We start from the raw sequence: 24,965 nt of genomic DNA on the forward strand, positions 1-24,965 counted from the left end.
CACTGTCAGTCTCATACGTTTAAAATTATTCTATGGTGTTTGTATTCCTTATAAATGCAGTAAAAAACAAAAGTCAGAGATAATTATGTATTATCAAATATTCTTGTTAGCTATCCTTAAGATTATAAAATCACATTTGAAGATTGTGATGCATGCAGTCATGCAGTGACTTCATCTGTCAGATCCTGTTTGACTCTATTCCACAATCCACTCTAACAACAGGAGTAAGTTATCTTTCTAACTTTCATAGGCATCAAACTAGCTATTACCTGTAAATTCATTGTCAATTGTATCTCTCTTTCCTAGTGACTTTCCTACCATTAAATGTAGGCCATCTCCTCTCTCTCTTAATTAGGCAAAGTACATACACACGGTATTTTTAGCAATCAAATACAGAGTCCAAGTTATAGTAACAGCAAGACTTACACTGGACTCTGGAGATGGCCTCCATTACGTTTAGAGACTGGGTGATGGTAAAAGTTTGGCTCATTCAACACACATTCACTGAGTGCCTACTGGGTACCAAGCACCGTGATAGATGCTGCGAATATAAAAATTAGGGAGACAGAATTCCATCCCTCAAGGACTTCAAACTCTAGTGGCGTCATTAATCTCTCGAAATGCATTTCCCAGCTTCCCATTTATCTATAATGTCTTGTTTCTCCTGTCAATTGCGATATTGCCTCTTTCTTTGCCAGAAAGTATTATGTTAATCAATCTCAAACCTTTGTCTTTAGCCCTGACTTTTCCCCTGAGGTTCAGACTCACATATCCTGCTGTTCACATTACCTTAAACTCAACTAGTTCCAAAACAAAACCAATCATTAATTCTCTTCTCCCTACTGAAAAGCAAACTAACTCACTTCTCTCATACTCCTGAAGTCGGTGAATCCCACTGCCCATCCTGGGAATCATTCCCCTCCTGCCCTTCTCATCCCCATATGCCACTTTATTAAATAAGTTTCATGTCCTTTCCTCAAAACCACCTACCATCATTATCCTGGTTCAAAACCCCTCTAGCCTAAAGAGTCACGGCTCTTAAAATCCCCTTCATTACACTGCATCCAGAACCCAAATTCAATAAGGAAAACTGACCACATCACTGCCTGGCTTACACCCTAGTTTACTTCCCATTGCCCTAGGATAAAGATCCAAAGTTCTTGGAATGGCAACAAACAAAAAAATTCCTCCATGACTTGGCTTCCGCCTGCCTCATTCAGCCTTATCTCTCACACTCTTCTTACATTTGATGGTGAAGTGAAGATATCTGGCCATACATGCTCCCACGCACTTGCACAATCTACTCTCTTCGCCAGAATGCCTTTCCCATCGTTCTTCCCACTTCAGAGCCCCACTCAGGCTTTAGTTTCCCCCAAGAAAACTCCTAGCCCACCCATTCCTGGGTTCTCCAGTATGTCTCATAGATGAACAATTCCCTCTAAACAGATATGGAGCTCCACCTTAGGGATGCATTCTTACTGCGCTATACTGGAATTACCTATGTCTCCATTTTAAGGGAATGGACTAGGAGATATATACATACAGTATATTATACATTCCCAGAGCAGGGTGCAGTTCCTGGCACATACTATACACTCGAAGGCATTTGTGGGCTGAACTACTTATAGTAAATATAGTGTTTTATGGCAAATTACAAGTTTTAAGTAACTTTACTGCAGAAGCAAATCCCAAACAGCTTCAGCAAAAACTGCTGTGACTCCCTGGTTATTATTCCAGTGTCACTTCAGCCTGATAAATTTAGAAGATTTATAGATGCAAGGTTTTCTAGATGGTCTTTTGAGGATTCTGAATCGTGACTTCCTGTTTTATCTTTTAAATAAAGGATTGAAAAGGCATTTAACACCTCTCAGCAGAAGTACAGTGGTAACTTCGAAGTTCACAGTATACTGTGATCACACACAGAAGACAACCCCAAAGCTGTGTTACTCAACAAATATCTAAAAGCCTCAAGGGCCCAGTCAGTCTGCTAATTCAACAGTAACAAAGAATTACAACAACCAAAAATGTTCAGATTCTTCTCTGTATTCAAATGTTATCCAAATCTATTTACTTTCACCCCCAGCTATATCGTAAATAAGGCATCTCTCTGCTAAGAACTTCAATAGTACCCAATAAATGCTTTGTTAATATAATTTTCTCATAGCTAACACTAAGTAATCCAGACATTAACCTATCCATCCAATCATTCATTACCCTATCCTGAAAATTATTTCAACATGATTATACTCTCACTTTTTCACACACAGTAAAAATACTTAAGTATGTTTGAAGAGGCTCTTAATTTTTAAAAAATTTCAATTCCTGATAAGTCTGTATTTTCAGTAATATTAGAAGCCTACTGGTAAAGTTATTAGAAACATAAAAGGATATAATATTAGTGAGTGATGTTAACAAAAATGTGGAGGAAAGTATTCTAAAAGCAGCAAATAAACTGGCAAAATTAGTTAGAACCAACTTTTTCAGAATTCTGGCAGCTAAATTTTATAGCAAGCAGCCAAAGCTTGCTGTAAGGAAGTAAGGAAGGGAAAAAAACACATCTGAATCATGACTTTTAAGGAAATTTCTGTCAAAGCACTAGCTGACCACTAACAAATTCACAGAACAGAGATTTCAGTGGCCACAAATGATGAAGAATACAGGCTTCGCAAAACTAATTCAGAAAATTCATCACACCAGCAACCACTACCAGAGAATGCAGCACGAGCAAACACTAGAGATGCAGGAGAATCTGATTTCTAGAGTCACTGCACTGTAACATTCAAAATATCCATTCCCCACCCCCACTGGGTGGTGTGGCTCAGCGGATTGAGTGCCAGCCTGTGAACCTAAAGCTCCCCAGTCAGAGCACTTTCCTGGGTCACAGGCCAGGTCCCCAGTTGAGGGCAGGAGAGAGGCAACTGATTAATGTTTCTCTCACACATCAATGTTTCTCTTCCTCTCTTTCTCCCTCCCTGCCCCTCTCTCTAAAAGTAAACAAATAAAATCTTTTTAAAAATATCCATGCTCCAACAAAAAGTTATGAAGTATGCAAAGAAATAAAGTACCACCCATAAACAAGAAAAATAGAAATTAATAAGAACTGTCCCTGAGGAAGCCTACACATGGAATTTACCACTAAATGCCTTTAAAGAAATAATTTAAAATATTTTTTAAAAGTTAAAGAAAACCATGCACAAAGAACCAAAGGAGAAACGATGAGAATGATGTTTTCCTAAGGAAAATTAAGTAAAGAGATACAAAGTATAAAAAGAAAACAAATAGAAATTTTGGAGTTGATACCTCTAAGTGTTGAAAGTAGAAAAAGCTGTCAATCAAGAATTCTATATCCAACAAAAATATGCTTCAAAAATGAAGGAGAAATGAAGCCACTCCGAGAGCTGAGGGTGCTCTTCACTACCAGGCCTGCCTCTTTAGGAGAAATCCCTTAGCCTGAAATCAAGGACACTAACAGTAACTCAAAACCACAGAAGAAACAACGAATACTAAAATAAAAAAATAAAGCCAACTGCATAGGTAAATATAAGTCAGTATTAATGTATTTTTGGTACATAACTTCTCTTTTTTCCCTATATGATTTAAAAGAATATTATGTAAGACATTCATTATAAACTACGTTAATGGGTACTCAGTGTATAAAGATGTAATTTGTGGTAACAGCAGCATAAATGGGGATAGAACTATACAGGAGCAAAGTTTCTGTATACTATCGAAACTAAATTGGTATTATTTCAAGCTAATTGTTGTGAAGTATTATGTTCACTGTAATCCTGAAGCAACCACTAAGAAAATAATAGTATGTTGTAAAACAGAGGAAAATGGCACCAAATGTTATACTAGGAAAGTACCCTCTAGAACACAAAAAGGGAGAAGACTAACACAGAAGCTATGAGACAACACAGATGTGTAGTACACAGAGAAAAGAGGACCAACGTCCTTTCTCACCACTAATTACATCAAATGCAAATTGATTGAACTCTCCAATTAAAGGTTGGAGCTCAGCAAAGTATACTTATTTTTTATGTCTTTTTTACAAATATATTTTATTGATCATGCCATTACAGTTGTCCCATTCCCTTCACTCCCCTCCACCCTGCACAACCCTCCCCCACCATTCCCCCCCTTTCATTCATGTCCATGTGTCACAAGTTCTTTAGATTCTGTATTTCCCATAGTATTCCTGCCCTCCCCCCCTGTCTATTTTCTACCAACCATCTATGCTACTTATTCTCTGTACCTTCTCCCTCCTTCTCCTCCTCCCACTCCCCTGTTGCTAACCCTCCATGTGATCTCCATTTCTATGGTTCTGCTCCCAATCTAGTTGTCCTCTTAGTTTGCTTTTGTTTTAGGTGTGGTTGTTAATAACTGTGAGTTTGCTGTCCTTTCACTGTTTATATTTTTTATCTTCTTTTTCTTAGATAAGTCCCTTTAACATTTCATATAATAAGGGCTTGGTGATGATGAACTCCTTGAACTTGACCTTATCTGAGAAGCACTTTATCTGCCCTTCCATTCTAAATGAAAGCTTTGCTGGATAAAGCAATCTTGGATGGAGATCTTTGAATTTCATGACTTGGAATACTTCTTTCCAGCCCCTTCTTGCGTGTAAAGTCTCTTTTGAGAAATCTGCTGAGAGTCTGATGGGAACTCCTTTGTAGGTGACTGTCCCCTTATCTCTTGCTGCTTCTAGAATTCTCTCCATTTTAATCTTGGCTAATGTAATTATGATGTGCCTTGGTGTGTCCCTTCTTGGGTCCAACTTCTTTGGCACTCTCTGAGCTTCCTGGATTTCCTGGAAGTCTATGTCCTTTGCCAGATTGGGGAAGTTCTCCTTTATTATTTGTTCAAATAAGTTTTCCACTCATGGCTGTTTCTCTTCCCCTTCTGGTACCCCTATAATTCGGATGTTGGAACGTTTAAAGATGTCCTGGAGGTTCCTAAGCCTCTCCTCATTTTTTTGAATTATTTTTTCTTCCTTCTTTTCTGTTTGGTTGTTTCTTTCTTCCTTCTGGTCCACTCCCTTTATCTGAGTCCCAGTTTCCCTTCCATCACTATTGGTTTCCTGTGCATTTCCCTTCATTTCAATCAGTTTAGCCTTCATATGTTCCTCTAATTTGTGGCTAAAATCAACCAGTTCTGTGAATATCCTGATCACCAGTGTTTTGAACTGTGCATCTGAAAGGTTGGCTATTTCTTGGTCACTTAGAATTATTGGCAAAGTATACCTAAAAACATGACTCGACCACATCCTCTCTACAAGAGACCTATCTGAGACACAGACAGGCTGAAAGTAAAAGGAGAGAAAAAGATATTCCATGCAAACAATAAACAAAAGACAGCTGAAGTGGCTACAGTAATATCATACAAAACAGAATTTAAGACAAAAGTTTTTTGAAGAGACACAAAATATATTAATGACAGAAGGGTCACTCCACCAAGAAGATACAACAATTTCTAAAGACACATGCATGCAACAAAAGAACCCTAAAATACATGAAGCAAAACTGACAAAACTGAGTGGAGAAATCATTGAAAAACAATAGTTGGAGACTTCAAAATATCACTTCATTAATGGACAAAACAACTACATAACAGATATCCAAGAAACTTGAAGACTTGAACAATACTGTAAATCCACCAGAAAAATACTGTAAATCCACCAGATATAACAGACATACATAGACTACTCAACACACAACAGCAAAATACATGTGTGTTTTAAATGTTCTGTGACACTCACCAAGACAGACCATATTCTAGACCACACAAAAAACTTTAATAAAAAAGAATTGAAGTCAAACAAAATATCTACTCAAAACATACAGAATTACATCAGAACTCAACAGTAAAAAGTCATGTGGAAAGTGCTCAAATATTTCGGAAATTAAACAACACAATGAATAGATTAAACAAAAAAGCATAGGGAAGTCAGGAAATACTTTGAGATAGAGAAAAACAAAAACACCACAGAGCAAAACATATGGAATGCAATGAAAATAGTGCTCATGTAGAAACATATAGCTGTAAATGCCTACATTAAAAAACAAAGCAGCCCTGGCTGGTGTAGCTCAGTGGATTGAGCGCGGGCCTGCGAACCAGAGGATCGCAGTTCGATTCCCAGTCAGGGCACATGCCTGGGTTGTAGTCCAGTTCCCTGCAGGCCAACTCCCAGCAGGGGATGCACAAAAGGCAACCATACATTGATGTTTCTCTCCCTCTCTCCTTCCCCTCTAAAGATAAATAAAGAAACTTAAAAAAAAGAAAAAAAAACAAAGCAGAAGCTTTTTGCAAAGATGGTGCAGAGAGTGAGGAAGGAAGCCCCTTCCCTCCCAAAGCCAAAACCAAAGCAAAGGCTTTGCAGGCAAAGAAAGCAGTGCTGACAGGCATCCACAGCCACAGAAAAAAAGGTCTTCCTGTCACCCACCTTCTGATGAACGAAGACAATGTGACTCCAAAGGCAGCCCAAATATCTCTGGAAGGGCAACGCCAAGAGCAGCAAGCTTGACCATTATGCCATCATCAAATTCCCCTGACCACTGACTCAGCCATAAGGAAGACAGAAAACAAGAATACACTTGTGTACAGGATGGGTGCCAAGGCCAACAAGCACCTTGGATGCCAAGGCTGTGAGGAAGCTCTGTGACACTACCATGGCCAAGGTCAAAACCCTGGTCAGGCCTGAAGGAGAGAAGAAGGCACGTGTTCAACTGACTCTCCACTCTGATGGTCTGGATGTTACCTACAGGATGGGGATCCTCTAAACTGAGTCTAGCTGGCTAATTCGAAACACAAACATTTTTCATTTAAAAAGAAAGATCTCAAATCGATAACCTAACTTTCCATCTTAGAAAAGTAAAAAAGGAAAGCAAACTAAACCCAAACAAAAAAGGAAATAAAAAATATTGGAGCAGAGATGAATGAAATAGAGAATAAAAAACCAATTCAGCAAATCAGGGAAACTAAATGTGGTTCCTGGAAAAGATTAGCAAAATTGACAAACCTCAGTAAGAAAAGATTAATAAATTACTAAAATCAGGGCTAAAAGTCATAACTTACTACCAACCTTATAGTAATAAAAACAAGTCTAAAAAAGTGAAATATTGTATGTCAACAATATTGATAACCTAGATGAAATAGACAAATTCCTAGAAAAATGCAAACTACCAAAACTGACTCAAAAAGAAATAGAAATTTTGCAAAGGTCAACTGGCTAAAGAGTTTGGATGTGACCACACCATTGCCTCTGTGCTGTGAAAGCCTGTACCCTCGGTTTCCCCAAAACCGCCAATGCTGCTGCTAGACAGTCCAAAAATAAACCTGTGAATGTCGCACATCTCTTCACGTCAACAATCTGCACCAACCTGAGAGTTTCCAAGAAACTCTCTAGGCCACTTCCTTGTAACCCATTTATTCTCACCCAAATTCTGTGGAAAGAGAATTAGCCCAATAATCAATCAATGAGCCTTTTCTAAATTTTTACTTCAAGCTTTAAAAGTAATTGATAATTTTAAAACCACTATATAAATAGAAACTTCCAAAGATTTAAATCAAAATATTTACTAAATTTGAAGGAAAAAAGCCATTAAGCAAATCTACACTGGCTGCAGCCCAAATCTGCAGACATCTTTCTTTCTTTCCACATGACATGAAAAACAAAAGATAAAATGTAACTGCAGGATTACAACTACCCCACCGCAATCAGTCTTTATTATATTTAAAATACATACTTTGCCATTCTCATAAGTAAAGGATAACATATATTTTATACTGACAATGATTTCTCTCCGATGTCAATACCCATTGCCTGAGACAGCCGCTATCCAACACTGTCTTCCTCTGGCTGGAAGATGAACAAGCTACTAGATGTCAAAAGCAATGTTAACTATATAAAAAGGTATGACATATATATATATGACATGTCACTTTGCATATATTTACCAAAGAATGTGAAGGCCCACTGTTTCCAAAATGTTAAAATGCATTAAATATTAGTTTGCTAATGCTTACTAAATATTTCCTTTAAAAGGTCAGTTTTATGCATTTTAAGTGATTTACAAACTATACTATATAGTCAATTTGATTGACAAAATTATTCTAAATATGATTCATTCATAAGTTCCACGTATCTTAAAAGTACCAGGTATTTGTTTCCAATAAATTGTCACTCAGACAATAACAAAAACACAAAAACAACATTTCTCTATTTTTAAATAGTGAAAGAGTGAACACATCTTTGAATCTGAGGGGCTAACAAAATATACAGCCAGTTAACATACAATATTAAGTCTGTATTAATATAATAATATCTTTATTATGCCGCTCATCATTATAAATGAAAAGTAAATTTACCATTCAGAAGTAATCAAATTTGAGAATAATGCAACATTATTAAATACATTAAACTTCTACTCTAAAAACACAGTCCTATAAGAACATAAATCACAACTTGAAAAACATGCCTGCCTAGTTAAGATATATGAGCACTGCCAAATACAATACATTATGTCTCTGTCTGTGTACACATAGGTAGGGTAGTAGGTTTGCGAGTGCTGAGAGGTTGGACAGTGTGGTCAAACATTTCATCATTACGAGACATGTAAGAATCTTAATGACCTCTGGTTCACTCACCAAAGACCACAAATAATTCAGTACAATTATACCAGTTTGGGGAAACCACTATGTTCATAGCTTTATCACGTACATGAAGTGAATCCTGAAAAACCTGTGCAGTACAGCTTTGTATAATACAAACTTTCAGTCATGGGAAAGGACCTTTTGTTCCTTTATTTTTAAAGAAAGTACAAGATGAATAAAAGTGCTGTGCGCTTAGTAAAAATAACTAGGAGAATGGTATCATAACACAAGTTGAACAATAGTTAAGAAAAATCATAATACCTTATGAAGCATATTTTCTATTGTCCTCATATGATTAGCAACACATTCTTTGTCCCTAAAAAAAAGTAAAAGTTGGTGTTAATAAAACCCAAGCCTTACTACAACTGTTACACATTGTATATAAGTCACCGTTATTGAAAAATAAAGGTTAGTTATCTTTGTACTCCTAGAAATGTGGAACCTAACTATATTCACCGGTATATTTCCACATTTAATTCTTACTTTCAATCTTATTGCTTTTCATAGATTAGAGGAGGGAAAATCTCAAGGATATCTTCAAAGTCAAAAAGCAAAAAAGACAGAAAAACAAAATCATGATTATATTATTGATTTATAATGTGCTAAAAAGGCTAAACTTTTATTCTTTTGATTTCTAATAAAAATTTTAACATGTCAGTGGTGGGGCTATATTATAAATGGCTACACTGTGAAAAATAACATTTTTCTTCTGTGCAGTGTTTTTTGCTATCATAACTGCAAAAACACTGAAACACTGTTTATGGCCTTGACTAGAACTATGCAAAGTTACTTGTTTCTTCTGTTAGCTTTGCACAGTAAATTTGACCTTTATAATTAAATAAAAATTTAGGATGAAAATGCTAATAAAAATTTAATGTTAAATTATAAACTAAAAACTGTAAGCTTGTACCAGCACTCCAAGTTTCACAGTCAGGCCAAATTCCTGCATCAGCAGCAATGCTTGGCTACAGTATGAATCTGAAGATTTTATAATCTTGCTTTCCTTAATCTGAGAATTTTCAGAGCTCTAAGACACACTAGAAAGCACCTTCTCATTTGACCTGAGAAAACTTAAGACTGAACAATGACAACAAAATGCTGATGTAGTAAAACCTGTATTATTTAAAATGACAAGTACATATACCTAATATGGTGATGCAATTATTATACAGATTTACAATAAAAAAAAACTGTTGGTGGATTTTCAAACATGCCCTATTTTGGCCTGGGATAAACTGATTTTCTCACTATGTAAAAGCAATTTCCCAAACCTACTGAAAACGCTGTAGCTACCCTAAGATTGTAGATCCCCCCCCTCCCATTCTATGATTTAGTCTACAGACTACATTCATATTTCAGTATAAGCAATTAGCAAGAGAGCTTGGCTCAAATGTTTTTTAAATTAACATATAAATTTTTCTAAGTACAGGAATCTGGAATTCCAAATTCAGAAAACACTGAGTTTCTTTAATCCATAAATAGATTTTCTTTAAGCCATGCTGTTATACAAAGGACTGTCTTAAAGTACTCCATGTAATTTAATGTGGGGAACAAACAAAAATGCCCAGGAGAACTGTTCAATTTGAACTTCACGGTGTATGTCAACTCGATTACCTGGTAAAAGGAAAACACTCTCATCACATTTACATAGATGCTCACTCTGAAAACTGTGTATTTTTTTAATTTAACATATTAGAATATATGGCTATAATAGTAAAAGCCTATTCTATGATATCTGTCTTTATTGCACTTAAAAAGATGCTATAATATGCACATTGATTGTACACTAACATTTTAATGGAAATATCACTTGGAATATTAGTATCATAATATGTGCAAAGAAAACTTCGGAGGGAAGTGGGGCAGAAGGGAGTAAGAAATGCGTGATGGAACAAACTATGCAAAACTTCTCTGTACAGAGTCTTACATTTCATATTAATGAAAACATGGTTTCAAACATGTAACACACATCAGAGCCCCAAATGTACCTAATTAGAGCTTTCAGAGACCCTTATACTTTTCTGAAGTTTCTCAATAAAATATACATTTAGAATGTTGAGTTAAAGAGTTTTCTTTTTTGAGGATATATCAGAGACTTTCAAAGAGAGACAGCTGTACTTTTGTTTTCTAACACTGTATTATCCAGAGCTAAAACCCGGAGCATGAAAGCCAGAATTGATCTTTTGTCTGTTTTAAGTGATCTCCCCAAGGTCCAAATGCTCACTTGGCTGCCATGCGGAGGGCACTCTCTGCATCGTGGATGTTCTCCTCCAGTCGACGCTTGTCCTGCTCCAGCTGGGTAAGATGTCTATTGAGCTGACGCAGAGATTGATCTTTTCTTCTCAGCTCCATCTTTGCCTCGGAGAGACTCTGCAAGCAGACAGAAAACAGAGTTACTTGTCAGCCCTGATAATTAACTTCAATTTATGCCATAGGCTATTAAACAAAGAAGGATACAGACTGACTGAGAAGTAGACTTGGGTCATTACACATCAAGGTTTAACAAATTTTCTGCAAAAATTTTACATAGTTACTAATTAGAAATGATAGAACCTGTAAGATTTTGAAAAATGTTTAGCTGCAATACACAACTCTATTTTATTTTTTAAACTACTGCAAGGCAAATACATTTTATTCTTACTAAAAATACCTGCTTATAAAATCCTCCAGTCGCATTTTCTTTTAATGATGAAAAAATAAAGTTTTGGGGGGAGCACATGAAATTTAGAGTCTATTTAATACCAGAACTATGATATGCCCAAAATGTGTATATGACTGAGAGGAAGGTGGGTTATGGTACCTATGGAGAATAGGAAATCCATGATTTATAAATATCACTACCGTCTTTACAAATATATCTGTAACAGTTTCTATAGACATGTCCATGGACAAACTGGACTCCAAAAATAAAATTTACTTCCTTCCTGAAATAACTCTCATGCTCAGGGCAGCAACACAATGTGATCAACGCATATCAACAGAGAAAGTTATAAATAATACCTGCAGCTGGAATTATTTATATTCCATGTTTTCCTAGTCACAGAGGTTTAAAATCTGTTGAATGAAATTTGCTATTTTCTTTAATTTGAAATATACTCTTCACATAAAAATTTCAGGATGCAAGTATACAACTTTACCTTGACTTTAAGATCCACCCCCGGTCAAGATAAATCAGAAATTCACAATTCATAGGAAAATTTTCTAGACCTCATTTAAAATTCTAAGATGTAAAACCATATAGAGATCAGAGTATTGGTAGCACTAGAAATCTGGTCACTCCTTTGCCTACAAAATTTCCAAAGTATGCGCTCAAATAGTTTTTCTCTGAAATTTGTTGGACTGAGCTGGGTAACTGATTTCATATACATAGTATTTTCTCCTTCTTGCTCAGAGTTTAGCCTCCTGTTAGTCCATAACTATCCTTAAAATACCCAGTAAAGAATAACCAAAATGCACCCAACCAGTGTGGATCAGTTGGGCTGGGTGTCGGTCTGCAAAGTGAAAGGTCACCAGTTCAATTCCCAGTCAGGGCACATGCCTGGCTTGCGGTTCCGTCCCTGCTCAGGAACACACGAGAGGCCCTCTCACATCGACGTTTCTCTCCCTCTCCTTCTCCCTCCCTTCCCCTCTAAAAATAAATAAAATCTTTTTCAAAAGAATAACCAAAATGCAATAATTTCAGGTTTAAAACTCTCCTAATAGCATTCTCTGAATGCATTCACAATAGGTTGTAAAAAAAAAACCTCAAGCTGCCTGCATAAAGCTAAAACAATTCACTCTAAATGTTAGTGAATGAAAGCAATCATCAGTCAAATCGGGTATTCAAAAATGCTACATTTTTAAATTTAGTATTTCACATTTCAAGTAGTCAAGCTGCTATCAGACAAATATGTATAAGCAAACTGTGATTATGTATTAGATGAACTTTATTTTAAATCTTTAGTGTTAACAGATCTTTAAGAACATCCCACTATGGAAATAGTCTCATTTAAACCAACTTCAAAACATATGATAAGGAATAGGTTTTCAAAGCCATAGTAAACCTACTTATTTTGTGCCAATGTTAAGATGTTTAAAGGTATTGAAGTATCATGAGATTTCTTCATTAAAAAAAAAAAAAAGAAAACCTATATTGGAATCTTTTTAAAGCCAGTACCTCTGGCATGTTTCAGGTAATAAAAACTGCTATTTTTCAAGTACGAAGATAAAACTAATGATCCAACACCAGTTAGTTACACACAAAGCTTGAAACCTTTTTCTGACAGAAATAACTGATTTGTGCCAATCCACTCACATTCTCTTGCTCAGTAACTCTTACGACTGGAGGTGCACGTTTGTGAGGGTATTCAGTGTATTTTCACTAGTTTTGTACAGATTGAAGCTCGCTGGTCCAATGAGTTAACCGGTGACTTTGGAATCATTATAAAACCACACTTGACTTTCCAAAAATCCTATGATATCTTTTCAAAAAAGGCATAACTCACAAAGTTAAATTTTTTACTATATTCTAAATCATCTTTACTTTCATCTTGCAGGGGCAATGGTAGGGAGCCAGCCACCTCTCCTAAAGCTCACACTATTTCAGAGGCATAGTTGAAGAGACCATTCTAGGACTGAAATTACAGAAAATGAACAAAAAATGGTACAAACAAAGTAATATAGATCATTATTTCCTTAATGTGAAAATGAAGAGAGAAAATTTATTTTAAAAAATCAACAGTGTGATTGCTAGGGAGAAGAAGGTATAAGGGGGACTACATGGTAATGGAAAAAACACAATAAAGATTAAATCAAAAAAATAAAAATAAAAGGCAAAAACTATACAAAGAATGGAAAAAATCATTATATTTCTATAACTTACACATGCATAATAAGAGCTGGGCATTACAATGGAAGCAATACAAATCAGTGGGTCCATGCAGACGTACATAACACACCAAGACAGAAAAAAGTGATTCGATGCTACTATGTCTTTTCCATGATATTCACCTTTTTTGGTTTTGATGATTAAGTGGTTATCTTTTAAAATCTTAAGACTGGATATTCAAGAAATAAAACTATATTTACACATGTGTGTATATATGCATCACACAGATGCACCTATATTGTATATATGTCTTACATATATGTATGTAAAAAATATATATATATAATTTTAAGTTCACTTTTCTGTTCTGTCCAGGTCTATCTAATTGAAACCCATGATAAACGTTATGGGCGCTAATATTTCCAGCTGAAGGACGGAAACCAAGAGGCTGTGCCTCTCGGCAGCAGGGCAACAATGATAAGCAGCAGGTTGGCCACTAATTTCTCAACCAGGGTAGATTGTGAAAGTGTGATGTTCTGATATCCAAGAAACTGTTCAGGAGAGAATAGGATAAATCAAGTTTAATAACTCTGCTCCTAATTGTTCCCCCAATGCTCAACTCTAATTACTTGGAGAACTCTCCTGACTGTCACCTGATATTAAGTTGTTGGAGGCTGAGCCTGGAACAGCGAGATAATCAATAAACATTTAGTGGGGAGAAGAATGAAGATCCTGTTAAGCAGTGGGAACCTGCAGCACCCAAAGCCCTTCTGCTCATGAGAAAACCTGTGGGACAGCCATAGTGATTGCAAAGCAATAATCCAAAGCACTGTTTTTAGGCCTTGAGGCCTTTAGGCAACAGTACATTTGAGGAAAAGAGGTTACCGCGGTCACCCTAATTACAGCCCACTTTCACATACTTCATATATAAGCGAAGACAAGCCAATTAGGTAGAAAGGAAGATAAGGGAAGTTTTATTTGTATACTAATTAAACCCCTGATGAAATTAAAGGAAAAACATACAGCTCTGTAATTGTGTCTGAGAAAGGTCACTTCAGGTTCAGTTATCAGAACTGCACAGCCTTGAGATATTTCACTTAATCCACAATACAGCCCTCATTTTGTACTCGGGTCTTAATATTTACAAAAAAAATTTTTCAAAGCCTGATATTGCATTTATCTTTAAACTGCATTGTGAACAATTTTAACTGTTAAAAAGTTAATGTGAAATATGATAACAAGAGTTTTTTAAAAGACAGAGAAATAGTCCAGCTATATAAAAACCATCGCCACAATATTATTTATCAAAGATTCCGAGTTTTCACTTTAAATCCAAAATGTTTTAAAGCAAATTTTTACAACAAAATCCCCAAGTGAATGCATTTCGAAAACTGTTCTGCAAGGTATTTATTATATTTATTGTATTTCTCTTTAGATAATGATGTTATCTCTCACCTTCATGTATGCCTCTCCTAGTCCAGGGAGAAAAAGCCAAAGCTCTCACTAAACTCTTCTTATAAGAAGATATTTTTACATCTGGTTGCTTCCCTAAGATGGTCATGAAAAGTAACTGACAACAAATGAAAGCTGGCAGGAAAAGAATGGATACCAAGGAAGTACAGTCACACGCTGCTTAGCAACAGGGATATCTTCTGAGAAATGCAATATTAGGTAATTTTGTTGTTGCGTGAATGTCAGTGTGCTCACACTAACCTCAGTGGTAGAGCCTCCTACACACCTAGGTAATACAGCATAGTCTATCACTCCTAGGCTACAAGCTGGAGAGTGTGTTGCTGTATTACAACTGTAACACAATGGTAAGCATTTAAACACATCTAGATATAGAAGTTGAGTAAAATTGAGTCTTTATTTTAAAAAAGATACACCTGTACGGGGTGCTTACCATGAACAGAACAAGCAGGACTGGAAGTTGCTGTGGGTCCGTCAGTGAGTGAGTGGTGAGTGACTGTGACAGCCTAGGACATTTCTGTACCCTGCACAGACCTTACAAACACTTTACACTTAAGCTACACTTAACTTATAAAACAACATGAGATTAAAGCAAGCACAAAAGAAAATTACTGTGTGATCAAGAGACACAGTAACACTAGCCATGTGTCTGCCAACAGTGTTAACACAGTATAATGTTTAACAGCAAACTTTTTATACGTATACTCTAAAATAACAATAAAAAGTATAGTATAGTATAGTATAGTATGTATATTAAGTACATAAAGCAGTAACAGTCATTTGTTATCACTAACAAGTATTGTGTATTATACACAATCATATGTGCTATACTTTTTTTAGAAAAGATTTATTTATTTTTAGAGAGAGGGGAAGGGAGGGACAAAGAGAGGAAAGGAAACATGGATGTGAGGGAGAAACATCAATCAGTTGCCTTTCAGATGCAACCCACTGGGAACCAAACCTACAACCCAGTCATGTGCCCTGACTGGGAATCGAACTGCCAACTTTTCGCTTTGCGGGATGATACCCAACCAACCGAGACAAGCCTGTCAGAGCTGTGCTATACTTTCTATGGCTGGCAGTGCAGTTTGTTCACACCAGCATCATCACAAACACATGAGGAATGCGTTGCGCCACAGCACATGATGGCCACATCACCAGGTGACAGAAATTTTTCCAGCTCCATTAGGACCTCATGGGACCACCATGGTACGTACGTGCAGTCCACTGCTGACTGAAATGCAGTGATGTGGTGCATGCCTGTGGTGAAGCACAGGGACAGCTTAGTGACAGTGCATGGCAGAAGTGAGTGTTTAAAAACCCACACACTTTTAAGGGTCTTTTTCCTTATCTCTAGTTTCTTAAGTTTCTGTAATAACATGTTACTATTGAATAAGAGCACATTATTTTTAAGTCACATATAATTTCATATTTATAAAGCATTAAATGTTTATTAAGGCTAAAATTTTTTAAATAAATTATATATATAACTTGAAATTCTATTAGTTTAAACCTATGAAAACATTTTGTGTACTGGAAATTTTTTTAAATCACAGCTGTCTTATGATATGAGTCACATGTCACATAATACACCCATTAAACTGTACAGTTCGGGACGTTTTAGTATACTCACAGAGTTATACAACCATTGCCAAGGGGAGATCTTTTTTGAAGAGTTTTTTAAGCAAAATTTATCAAAACATGGCCACCGAAATACAGTGGTCTCGTTTCAGCAAACTCTAATTTTAAACTACTCAAGATACATAAATATACACAAGTTAATCATTTTGTTTTATAATAGCTTCAAAATATAAAATGTACAACATGAATGCCCTGAATCAGAATGCTTGATGGATACATGTAGTATAGTACAGAAGTTAGTTATCTAAAAACTGTGCATAATTCTCCAATTAATATCTCTGACAATATCGCCCAACATAGCTCCTGCTCATGAGGGCACAGTACAGCAGTACCAGCCCACTCGGCCAGCTAGGAAGACCAGCCCCAGGGGATATCGCTTGTATAGATTTTCTTTTGTCTAATGGGAAATATCTATGGATCCACACTTCCCCAGACTAAAAGCTAATGGCTTATTCAATTTGGTAGAAAAGTTAGTTGAACAAAATGAAAGGCAAGACAGCACACGTGTTATAAAGGACTATGCAACACTTCCAAAGTCAAGGAAAAAAACCATCTATAACGATCTTTAATAACATTGTTTAAAAAACATCTATAACATTTCACAGCTATCTGACTAGATGTTTTGAATTAACATTTCTACATTGTAATAAATTGGGTAAAACATCTCAGGGCACTAAAATTAATGTTAAAAAAAAGGAATAGAACTATCTTCAGCCCTACTATTATAATGTGACAACTAGAAATTACACTAATTAAGAATTGAGTAGCAGCTGGGTGGATCGAACTATGCAGGATGCCACAGAAAGTATGAAGTTAAAATGATAATTGGGTTTACGAGTTATGGATGAAACTAAAGAATAACACACTTTACTTCCCTAATTTGGTGAAGGAAATAAACATACAAGTCCAGGAAGCAGAGAGAGTCCCAAACAAGTTGGACCAAAAGAGGGCCACACCAAGACACATCATAATTAAAATGCCAAAGATTAAAGATAAAGAGAGAATCTTAAAAGCATCAAGGAAAAAGCAGAGAGTTGCCTACCAAGGAGTTCCCACAAGACTATCAGCTTATTTCTCAGAAGAAACTTTGCAGGCAAGAAGGGGCTAGAAAGAAGTATTCAAAGTGAGGAAAAGCAAGGACCTACAACCAAGATGACTCTGTCCAGTAAAGCTATCATCTAGAATGGAAGGGCAGATAAAGTGCTTCCCAGACAAAATCAAGTTAAAGAAATTCATCATCACTAAGCCATTAGTACATGAAATGTTAAAGGACTTATATAAGAAAAAGAATAAGATTAAAACTATGAACATTAAAATGGCAACAAACTCACAACTATCAACAACTGAATCTAACAAAACAAACTAAGCAAAGAACCAGAACAAGAACAGAATCATAGGTGTGGAGATCATTTGGAGGATTATGAGCTTGGAAGGGGAAGGTGAGAATGGAGGAAAAGGTGCAGCAGGGATTAAGAAGTGTGATTGGCAAAATATACAAGAGGAGGTTAACAACAGTACAGGAAATGGAGAAGAATTTATATGCACGACCCATGGACACGAACTAAGGAATGTTGATTGCTGGAGGGAAGGGAGTTACTGGGAGAAGGAGAGCAAAGGAGGAAAAAATTGGGACAAGTGTAATAGCATAATCAATAAAATATATTTTTAAAAAAGATAGCCACAGTTCAAAAAAACAGAGTTTATAACAAAGCTTGAAGATCTGTAAGAGAAGCAATTAAAGAATTTATAATAAATATGCAATAGTAAAAAATGCTACCTTCCCAAAGCTGGGACATTGGTTAGGGGGTAGAGGAATAAGCAAGAAAGAAAAAGGACTCATGGACACAGACCACAGTGTGGTAATTGCAGAGTGAGAGGCGTGAGTAGAGGTGGGAGAGTGTATAAGGGGGATAAATGGTAATGGAAAAAACGCAGTAAAAATAATGAAAAATAAATAAAACTTAAAAATTGTTTACTTCCGGAATTTTCCATTAAAAAACATGCTGAAATTAATATAGGAATAGGTTTCAGTCTTGGTATTCTGTATTTTATATGGATAATTTGAATGAAAAGTTCTGCAATTTTAAGTTACTTTCCTTAGGCACACTCTCCTTTATTAGTTTCTAATAATAATCCTATACGGAAGGTAGGTGACATTTGTAAACTGAAGCTGAAAATCAAATAACTTACCCACTTTAGGGGTGGAAGATATGCGTGGCAATGCTAGTTAGAATCATGGGCCTGGTCAGACAAGAGAGGTGGAAGTGTCCTACAAGCTCTAAGCAGCTAAATAACTTTACTATACATAATTATTCTACTTTCACTTCGTAGAGTGTTACTGCATGTTATTTTTTCTTTTTTTTAATTTAATATATATATTTTATTGATTATACCATCACAGTTGTTCTATTCCCCCCCTTCATTCCCCTCCACCCACACACCCCCTCCCCCACCATTCTCCCCCCTTAGTTTATAACCACGTGTCTCAAGTTCTTTAGATTCTGTATTTCCCCTACTATTCTTGCCCTCCCCCCTATTTTCTACCTACCGTCTATGCTATTTTCTGTACCTTCTCCTCCTCCCACTCCCCTGTTGCTAACCCTCCATATGTTCTTCATTTCTATGGTTCCACTCCTGATCTAGCTGTCCTCTTGGTCTGCTTTTGTTTTAGGTGTGGTTGTTAATAACTGTGAGTTTGCTGTCCTTTCACTGTTCATATTTTTCATCTTCTTTTTCTTATATAAGTCCCTTTAGCATTTCATATAATAAGGGCTTGGTGATGATGAACTCCTTGAACTTGACCTTATCTGAGAAGCACTTTATCTGTCCTTCCATTCTAAATGAAAGTTTTGCTGGATAAAGCAATCTTGGCTGTAGGTCTTTGGATTTCATGACTTGGAATACTTCTTTCCAGCCCCTTCTTGCCTGTAAGGTCTCTTTTGAGAAATCCGCTGACAGTCTGATGGGTACTCCTTTGTAGGTGACTGTCCCCTTATCCCTTGCTGCTTCTAGGATTCTCTCCTTCATTTTAGTCTTGGCTAATGTAATTATGATGTGCCTTGGTGTGTTCCTTCTTGGGTCCAACTTCTTTGGCACTCTCTGAGCTTCCTGGATTTCCTGGAAGTCTATTTCCTTTGCCAGACTGGGGAAGTTCTCCTTTATTATTTGTTCAAATAAGTTTTCCACTCGTGGCTGTTTCTTTCCCCCTTCTGGTACCCCTATAATCCGGATGTTGGAACGTTTAAAGATGTCCTGGAGGTTCCTAAGCCTCTCCTCATTTTTTTGAATTCTCATTTCTTCATTCCTTTCTGGTGGGATGTTTTGTTCTTCCTTCTGGTCCATTCCACTCATTTGAGTCCCAATTTCCTTTCCATCACTATTGGTTTCCTGTGCAGTTCCCTTCATTTCAATTAGTTTGGCCTTCATATGTTCCTCTAGTTTATGACTATAATCAACCAGTTCTGTGAGCATCCTGATGACCAGTGTTTTGAACTGTGCATCTGAGAGGCTGGCTATTTCCTGGTCACTTAGAGTTAATAGCCCTGGCTATTTCCTGGTCACTTAGAGTTAAAGCCCCAGCTCTGGAACTTTGAGTTCTTCTTGAGCCATCTTTTGGACTGTTTGTGCCTGTTATGTATCAGGATCAGAGCCCTAGGTGTTCACCAGAGCAGGGCAACTCAGTTGCTGGGTTGTGGCGCTGTACGTGGGGGCGGGGTCAAAGAGGAGCAATGGCAGTCCTGTCTGCCGCCTCCCGCCACTGCCACCACTATCACTGGGGCCTTCGAGTTTCCGTCCCACTGCACTCGAATGTGCCACCGCCCTCAGCCCTCCACCACTGGGTTCGCCCCCTGGGGCCTGCGCGGTCTGTCTCACTGTGCTCGAATGTCCGACTGGGGTCAGTCTGCCCCACACCTCGACTGGATCCGGGCTGCCTGCATGCTTGGGTTGGGGGATCCTTCCTGCCCGACCCTGCTCCGCTGCTGGCTCCGCCCCTCTTACTGTCCTGGTTGAACGGTTCGTAGATGTCGGACTTCCGTATAATTCAATTTTCTGTTCTTTGGCTGTGTCTTTGTTCTCCAAACCTTTGTTGTAATCAAACTTGGTTGTGGGAGAAGGCACAGTGTTTCCACCTATACCTCCATCTTGGCAGAAGTCTAATGCATGTTCTTTAAATCCCCACTTATATGTGGCTACTTATGTTTCCATATTATTTCTACACCACCATTTATATAGATACATATGTAAACATAATTTTTTAAGATAACAATTTCTCTCACACTTGAAAAAGATAAAAGGAAATTAATGAAAACAAGGATTAAATAAGTTACTTTTATAAGCAGACCTTATGGTAGGTTATTATTTTTTAAAAATGGAGCAAATGAACAATAAAAATTCACCTTTAAAATTTCAGAGTATGCGGTAAGATTTTGTTGTGTAATGCTTTATGATTATTGGTATCAAAGTCTCACATACTCCTTTGAAAATGTCCTCCGAAATTCCATCAATTTAGGATGAAAGAGTTAATTCTCCCCAGTAAACTAACAAAGTGATTGACAGTGAAATATATTGTAAAGAAAAGAAGCCTCATGAAAGTGCTTAAAATAGGTTGGACGCTATTATTCTAAGTCTCACATACTACAAAACTCTGGTACACTAAAAGTGGTGGATAATAATGAGGTACAGTGGGAGAGAAATAGTTAAAACACATTTTAAATAACAAAAAGGAGGATAGTAAAGAAAATCATGAGAGCCCTCTCAACTAGAAAAACACACCCCGAAATGTACAGAAAGAGAAGTGGTAGCTAGATTCTCCACAACCGGTGCATGTGAGCGGCAGTGTGGCAGTAATGTTTGCTCAGAATAGAAAACAAACTGCCCGACAGACAGACCTTATGCGACAGAAATGAGCGGCAGGTGACAACCATCATGATGCTGCTTTAGTGAAGTCAGCCCTTATCCGACTGCCAAGTTCTCTCAGTGAACACCTAAGAAATACAAGGGGGCAGAACGCACACGGATTCCTCTGTTGGACCTTAATCAGTTACAGGCTATTCAGTAGGTTTTAAATACTTCCACAGCTGACAATCCTATAGCTATGTGGAAGTCTAAAAGTCTGCTGAATTCTCTGGCAATAATTTAAATGAGTCAAGCTATGATTTAGGTTGTAGAAATAAATTTAGAATTAAATGCAGTTTTAAAATCATTTGAGAACTACCTTAAAAATGGTCTAAGAGGAATTTGAAAAAATATGAATAATTTATAAGAGGCTTCATATAGCTGAGCCTTCACATTTGATAAAAAATTACTGTTGGAAGAATTTTTCAATTTCAAGAATTCTTTTTGTGATATAACAATACAGTAGATAATACAATATAATAATTAAAACACCCTCTCATTAATAAATACACTGCACCCTGGCCCATGGCTCAGTTGGTTGGAGCACCATCCCATGCACCAAATACGCTGCAGATTCGATCCCTGCTCAGGGCACAGACCTAGGTTTTGGGTTCAGTCCCGGTAGGGGCACATACGGGGGGCAACCAACCGATATTTCTCTTTCATGTCAATGTTTCTCTCTCTACCCCACACCCTGTCCTCTCTCTCTAAAATCAATGAAAGCAGATCCTCAGGTGAAATAAATATATATATAGCCACAGAATTTAAATGACTACCTTAAATACGCTGTGTATTAAATAATATTAATAACAGTAAATCTAATAACAGCTGAATCAAAGTAAATTATTTAAAGAGAATCTGAAAGTCAAATTTAAATTAGAAAAACAGGTTCTTTTAGACTTAAATGTAAATAAAACAAAGTCTGAGTTTTTTCTTATAAATTTATTCACAGGATGAATTTTCTGTGTTAAGTATTTTACCACAGATTTCTATCTGAATAGCGAACACTTACTACCTTTCACTCCCTGGAGCATTCCTTCTCCATGTGAAGGCACTCGGCCTGTTCTGGAACCATACCTGTCATGTTGTAAGCATTCAATAAAAGTTTGCTATGAGAACTTATTTCCCCCAAATCATGGGGGGAAATAGCTTGAGCAACAACTGCAAGCATATTATCATCCTGCAAGCATATTATATTTATATGAACTCATTTGGTCCTATAAAGTCCAGAGAGGTAAACCACTTCTCATCCCTGTTTTACCTGTAAGGAAATTAAGAATTATAGAATTAACGTTTCCAAAGTCAAGTAACTACTATATGGGTTTATGCCAAAGCCTGATCCTGAGTCTCCTAATCTAAGCCCTCATCCTTTATCCTGCACCACAATAAGATTAGTAACCAGCTCTCCAGATTTTCCATAAAAATCCACTAACTGGGAGATCCTCACTGAAGTGTAAAAACAGTATTTTACCTATTTATCAAGTTCTCAGTAAAATCAGTATGGTATTTCATGCTTCCTACCTACCTATCCTGACACAAACTCCAATAAGGACTTTAGTGTGACATAACAATGAACTTTCAATATCAAATATCAAAGCAAGCGCAATTCAAGATTCCCTGTGCCAGGGCAGGACCACCATCATCGTTTATTGATTTGAGATGGTAAACACACAGTACAATACACAGATGATATATTGTAGAATTAGACACCTGAAACCTGTATAACTTTATTAACCAATGTTCCCCAATAAACTCAATAAAAATAATTAAATAAATAAATATATGTACTAATGAAATAAATTAAGTATTTGCAAAGTAAGGATGAATTATATAGCAAGCCACTGCAGTGCAGAATTTTATATAATTCAAGACCANTTTATTGATTTGGGATGGTAAACACACAATACAATACACAGATGATATATTGTAGAATTAGACACCTGAAACCTGTATAACTTTATTAACCAATGTTCCCCAATAAACTCAATAAAAATAATTAAATAAATAAATATATGTACTAATGAAATAAATTAAGTATTTGCAAAGTAAGGATGAATTATATAGCAAGCCACTGCAGTGCAGAATTTTATATAATTCAAGACCATATGGGCTGCTGCTTTCTTTTTTTAATCTTTCAAAAAGCAGTGGAGTTCTCTATCTCTTTCCTTTATAAGTTGGCAACAATAGTATTGAACTTTCCCTGCAGATCTTGAAATTCAGCTGCCTAGTATAACCTCAACTTCTAAAATATTTATTACAGGATTTTGACACTATCAACCATATATCAAACTTTATACTATCAGCACTTGTAAGGAAAAGCCCCTGTTAAGGAAATCTTAGCTACTATGTAAAAAGCCATCGATGTGCCTAATTTAATCCAAATATGCCGCCCTTAAAAGTCTGATGCCGTACAGACTATATTATAGTGTGACAGTCACAGAACTGGCAGTTAGTACTGAAGATCGTTCATCAGAGTATGAAAGTAGGGTTGTATCTGACCTGAGAGAATCCTGTTATACTTATTCTGAAAAAAATAAGGGAGAAGAGACGGGGGGAAGGAACTGAGAGAGAGACCAACAGGTCAAATGCAGAAGCTGTGCTGCCACTCCAACCGCAAACATCTGTCCCCGGCGAGCCTGTGAGAGGGGACAGGAGCACACCGAGCAGCAGCAGCAGCAGACCTGCTGCTTCACCTGGCTGCCCACACTTCCCACATTTCTCGGAGACTGTAAATAGTCTAACAAGGCGGTAAAAGTGAAAGCAATTCTCTGTATTTAAAAAAAATGTATGTTCATCCAACTTGGCCCCTGAAAAAAACCAACCTCTTCGCTGGTGCCCAAAGAAATGGCAATATGTTGCAACAGGGAAGAAAAACTGGCTATTTTGGGTTTGGGTAGAATATGTCATCTCTAATTTAGCCCCTGCCCAAGGGATTTCTCAAAGGCCTAAAAACAAATATAAACAGTTCATTGAATTAGATTGACTGACTGAAAGAAGTAAAAGAACGCCATGGCTTAGTCATTTTTCCACTAGTAAGTTAAAATATCCCGTTCTATTTCTTAAGGGATTCCTAAAGCTACTTTTCTATTCAAGGTTTTGACCTTCTACCCTGATCCTAAAACCTAACCTCAACATAGGGTGTGATTCTACTGTATTTGTTCATTCAAAATACCTATCCATACCAAAGCCACAAATAACAACTGTCACTTCCTACCCAGTTACCGCAGGTCAGACATTAATTAATACAAGCAGTCCTCATAACAACCCTATGAGATAAGTAATACTATTATTACCATTTTACAAATGAGGAGACTGAGGCACCATTACACACAGCTGGCTCAAAACCAGACCATCTGACATGTGTAAATAAATACAAAGAATATACGTCTCTCGGAAATGACTTCCGGTCTAGAAGGATGAGGAGAGGTTGCAAAAGCAGCTGGAGTCAAAGCTACACGGTTGGGGTTGAGAAGAGCCTTCTCAGCAGAATGAAATGCCC

At 36.8% G+C, this 24,965-nt stretch overlaps 1 protein-coding gene across 3 annotated transcripts in view; it reads right to left on the reverse strand.

Annotated features, from left to right (window-relative positions):
• CCDC171 (coiled-coil domain containing 171) overlaps window positions 1–24,965 on the reverse strand; it is a 313,810-nt gene that overhangs the window by 84,738 nt on the left and 204,107 nt on the right. For all 3 annotated transcript variants that reach the window (XM_037061926.1, XM_037061927.1, XM_037061925.1), the window contains 2 exons: window positions 10,877–11,022; window positions 8,914–8,968 (listed from right to left, as the gene is read on the reverse strand). In XM_037061926.1, the coding sequence (XP_036917821.1) occupies window positions 8,914–8,968; window positions 10,877–11,022 (201 nt within the window). The remainder of the gene's footprint in view (window positions 1–8,913; window positions 8,969–10,876; window positions 11,023–24,965) is intronic.

The sequence above is a fragment of the Sturnira hondurensis genome, unplaced genomic scaffold (assembly GCF_014824575.4).
Source record: "Sturnira hondurensis isolate 20B ecotype Veracruz unplaced genomic scaffold, ASM1482457v3 Scaffold0013559, whole genome shotgun sequence".
NCBI classification, from domain to species: Eukaryota; Metazoa; Chordata; class Mammalia; order Chiroptera; family Phyllostomidae; genus Sturnira; species Sturnira hondurensis.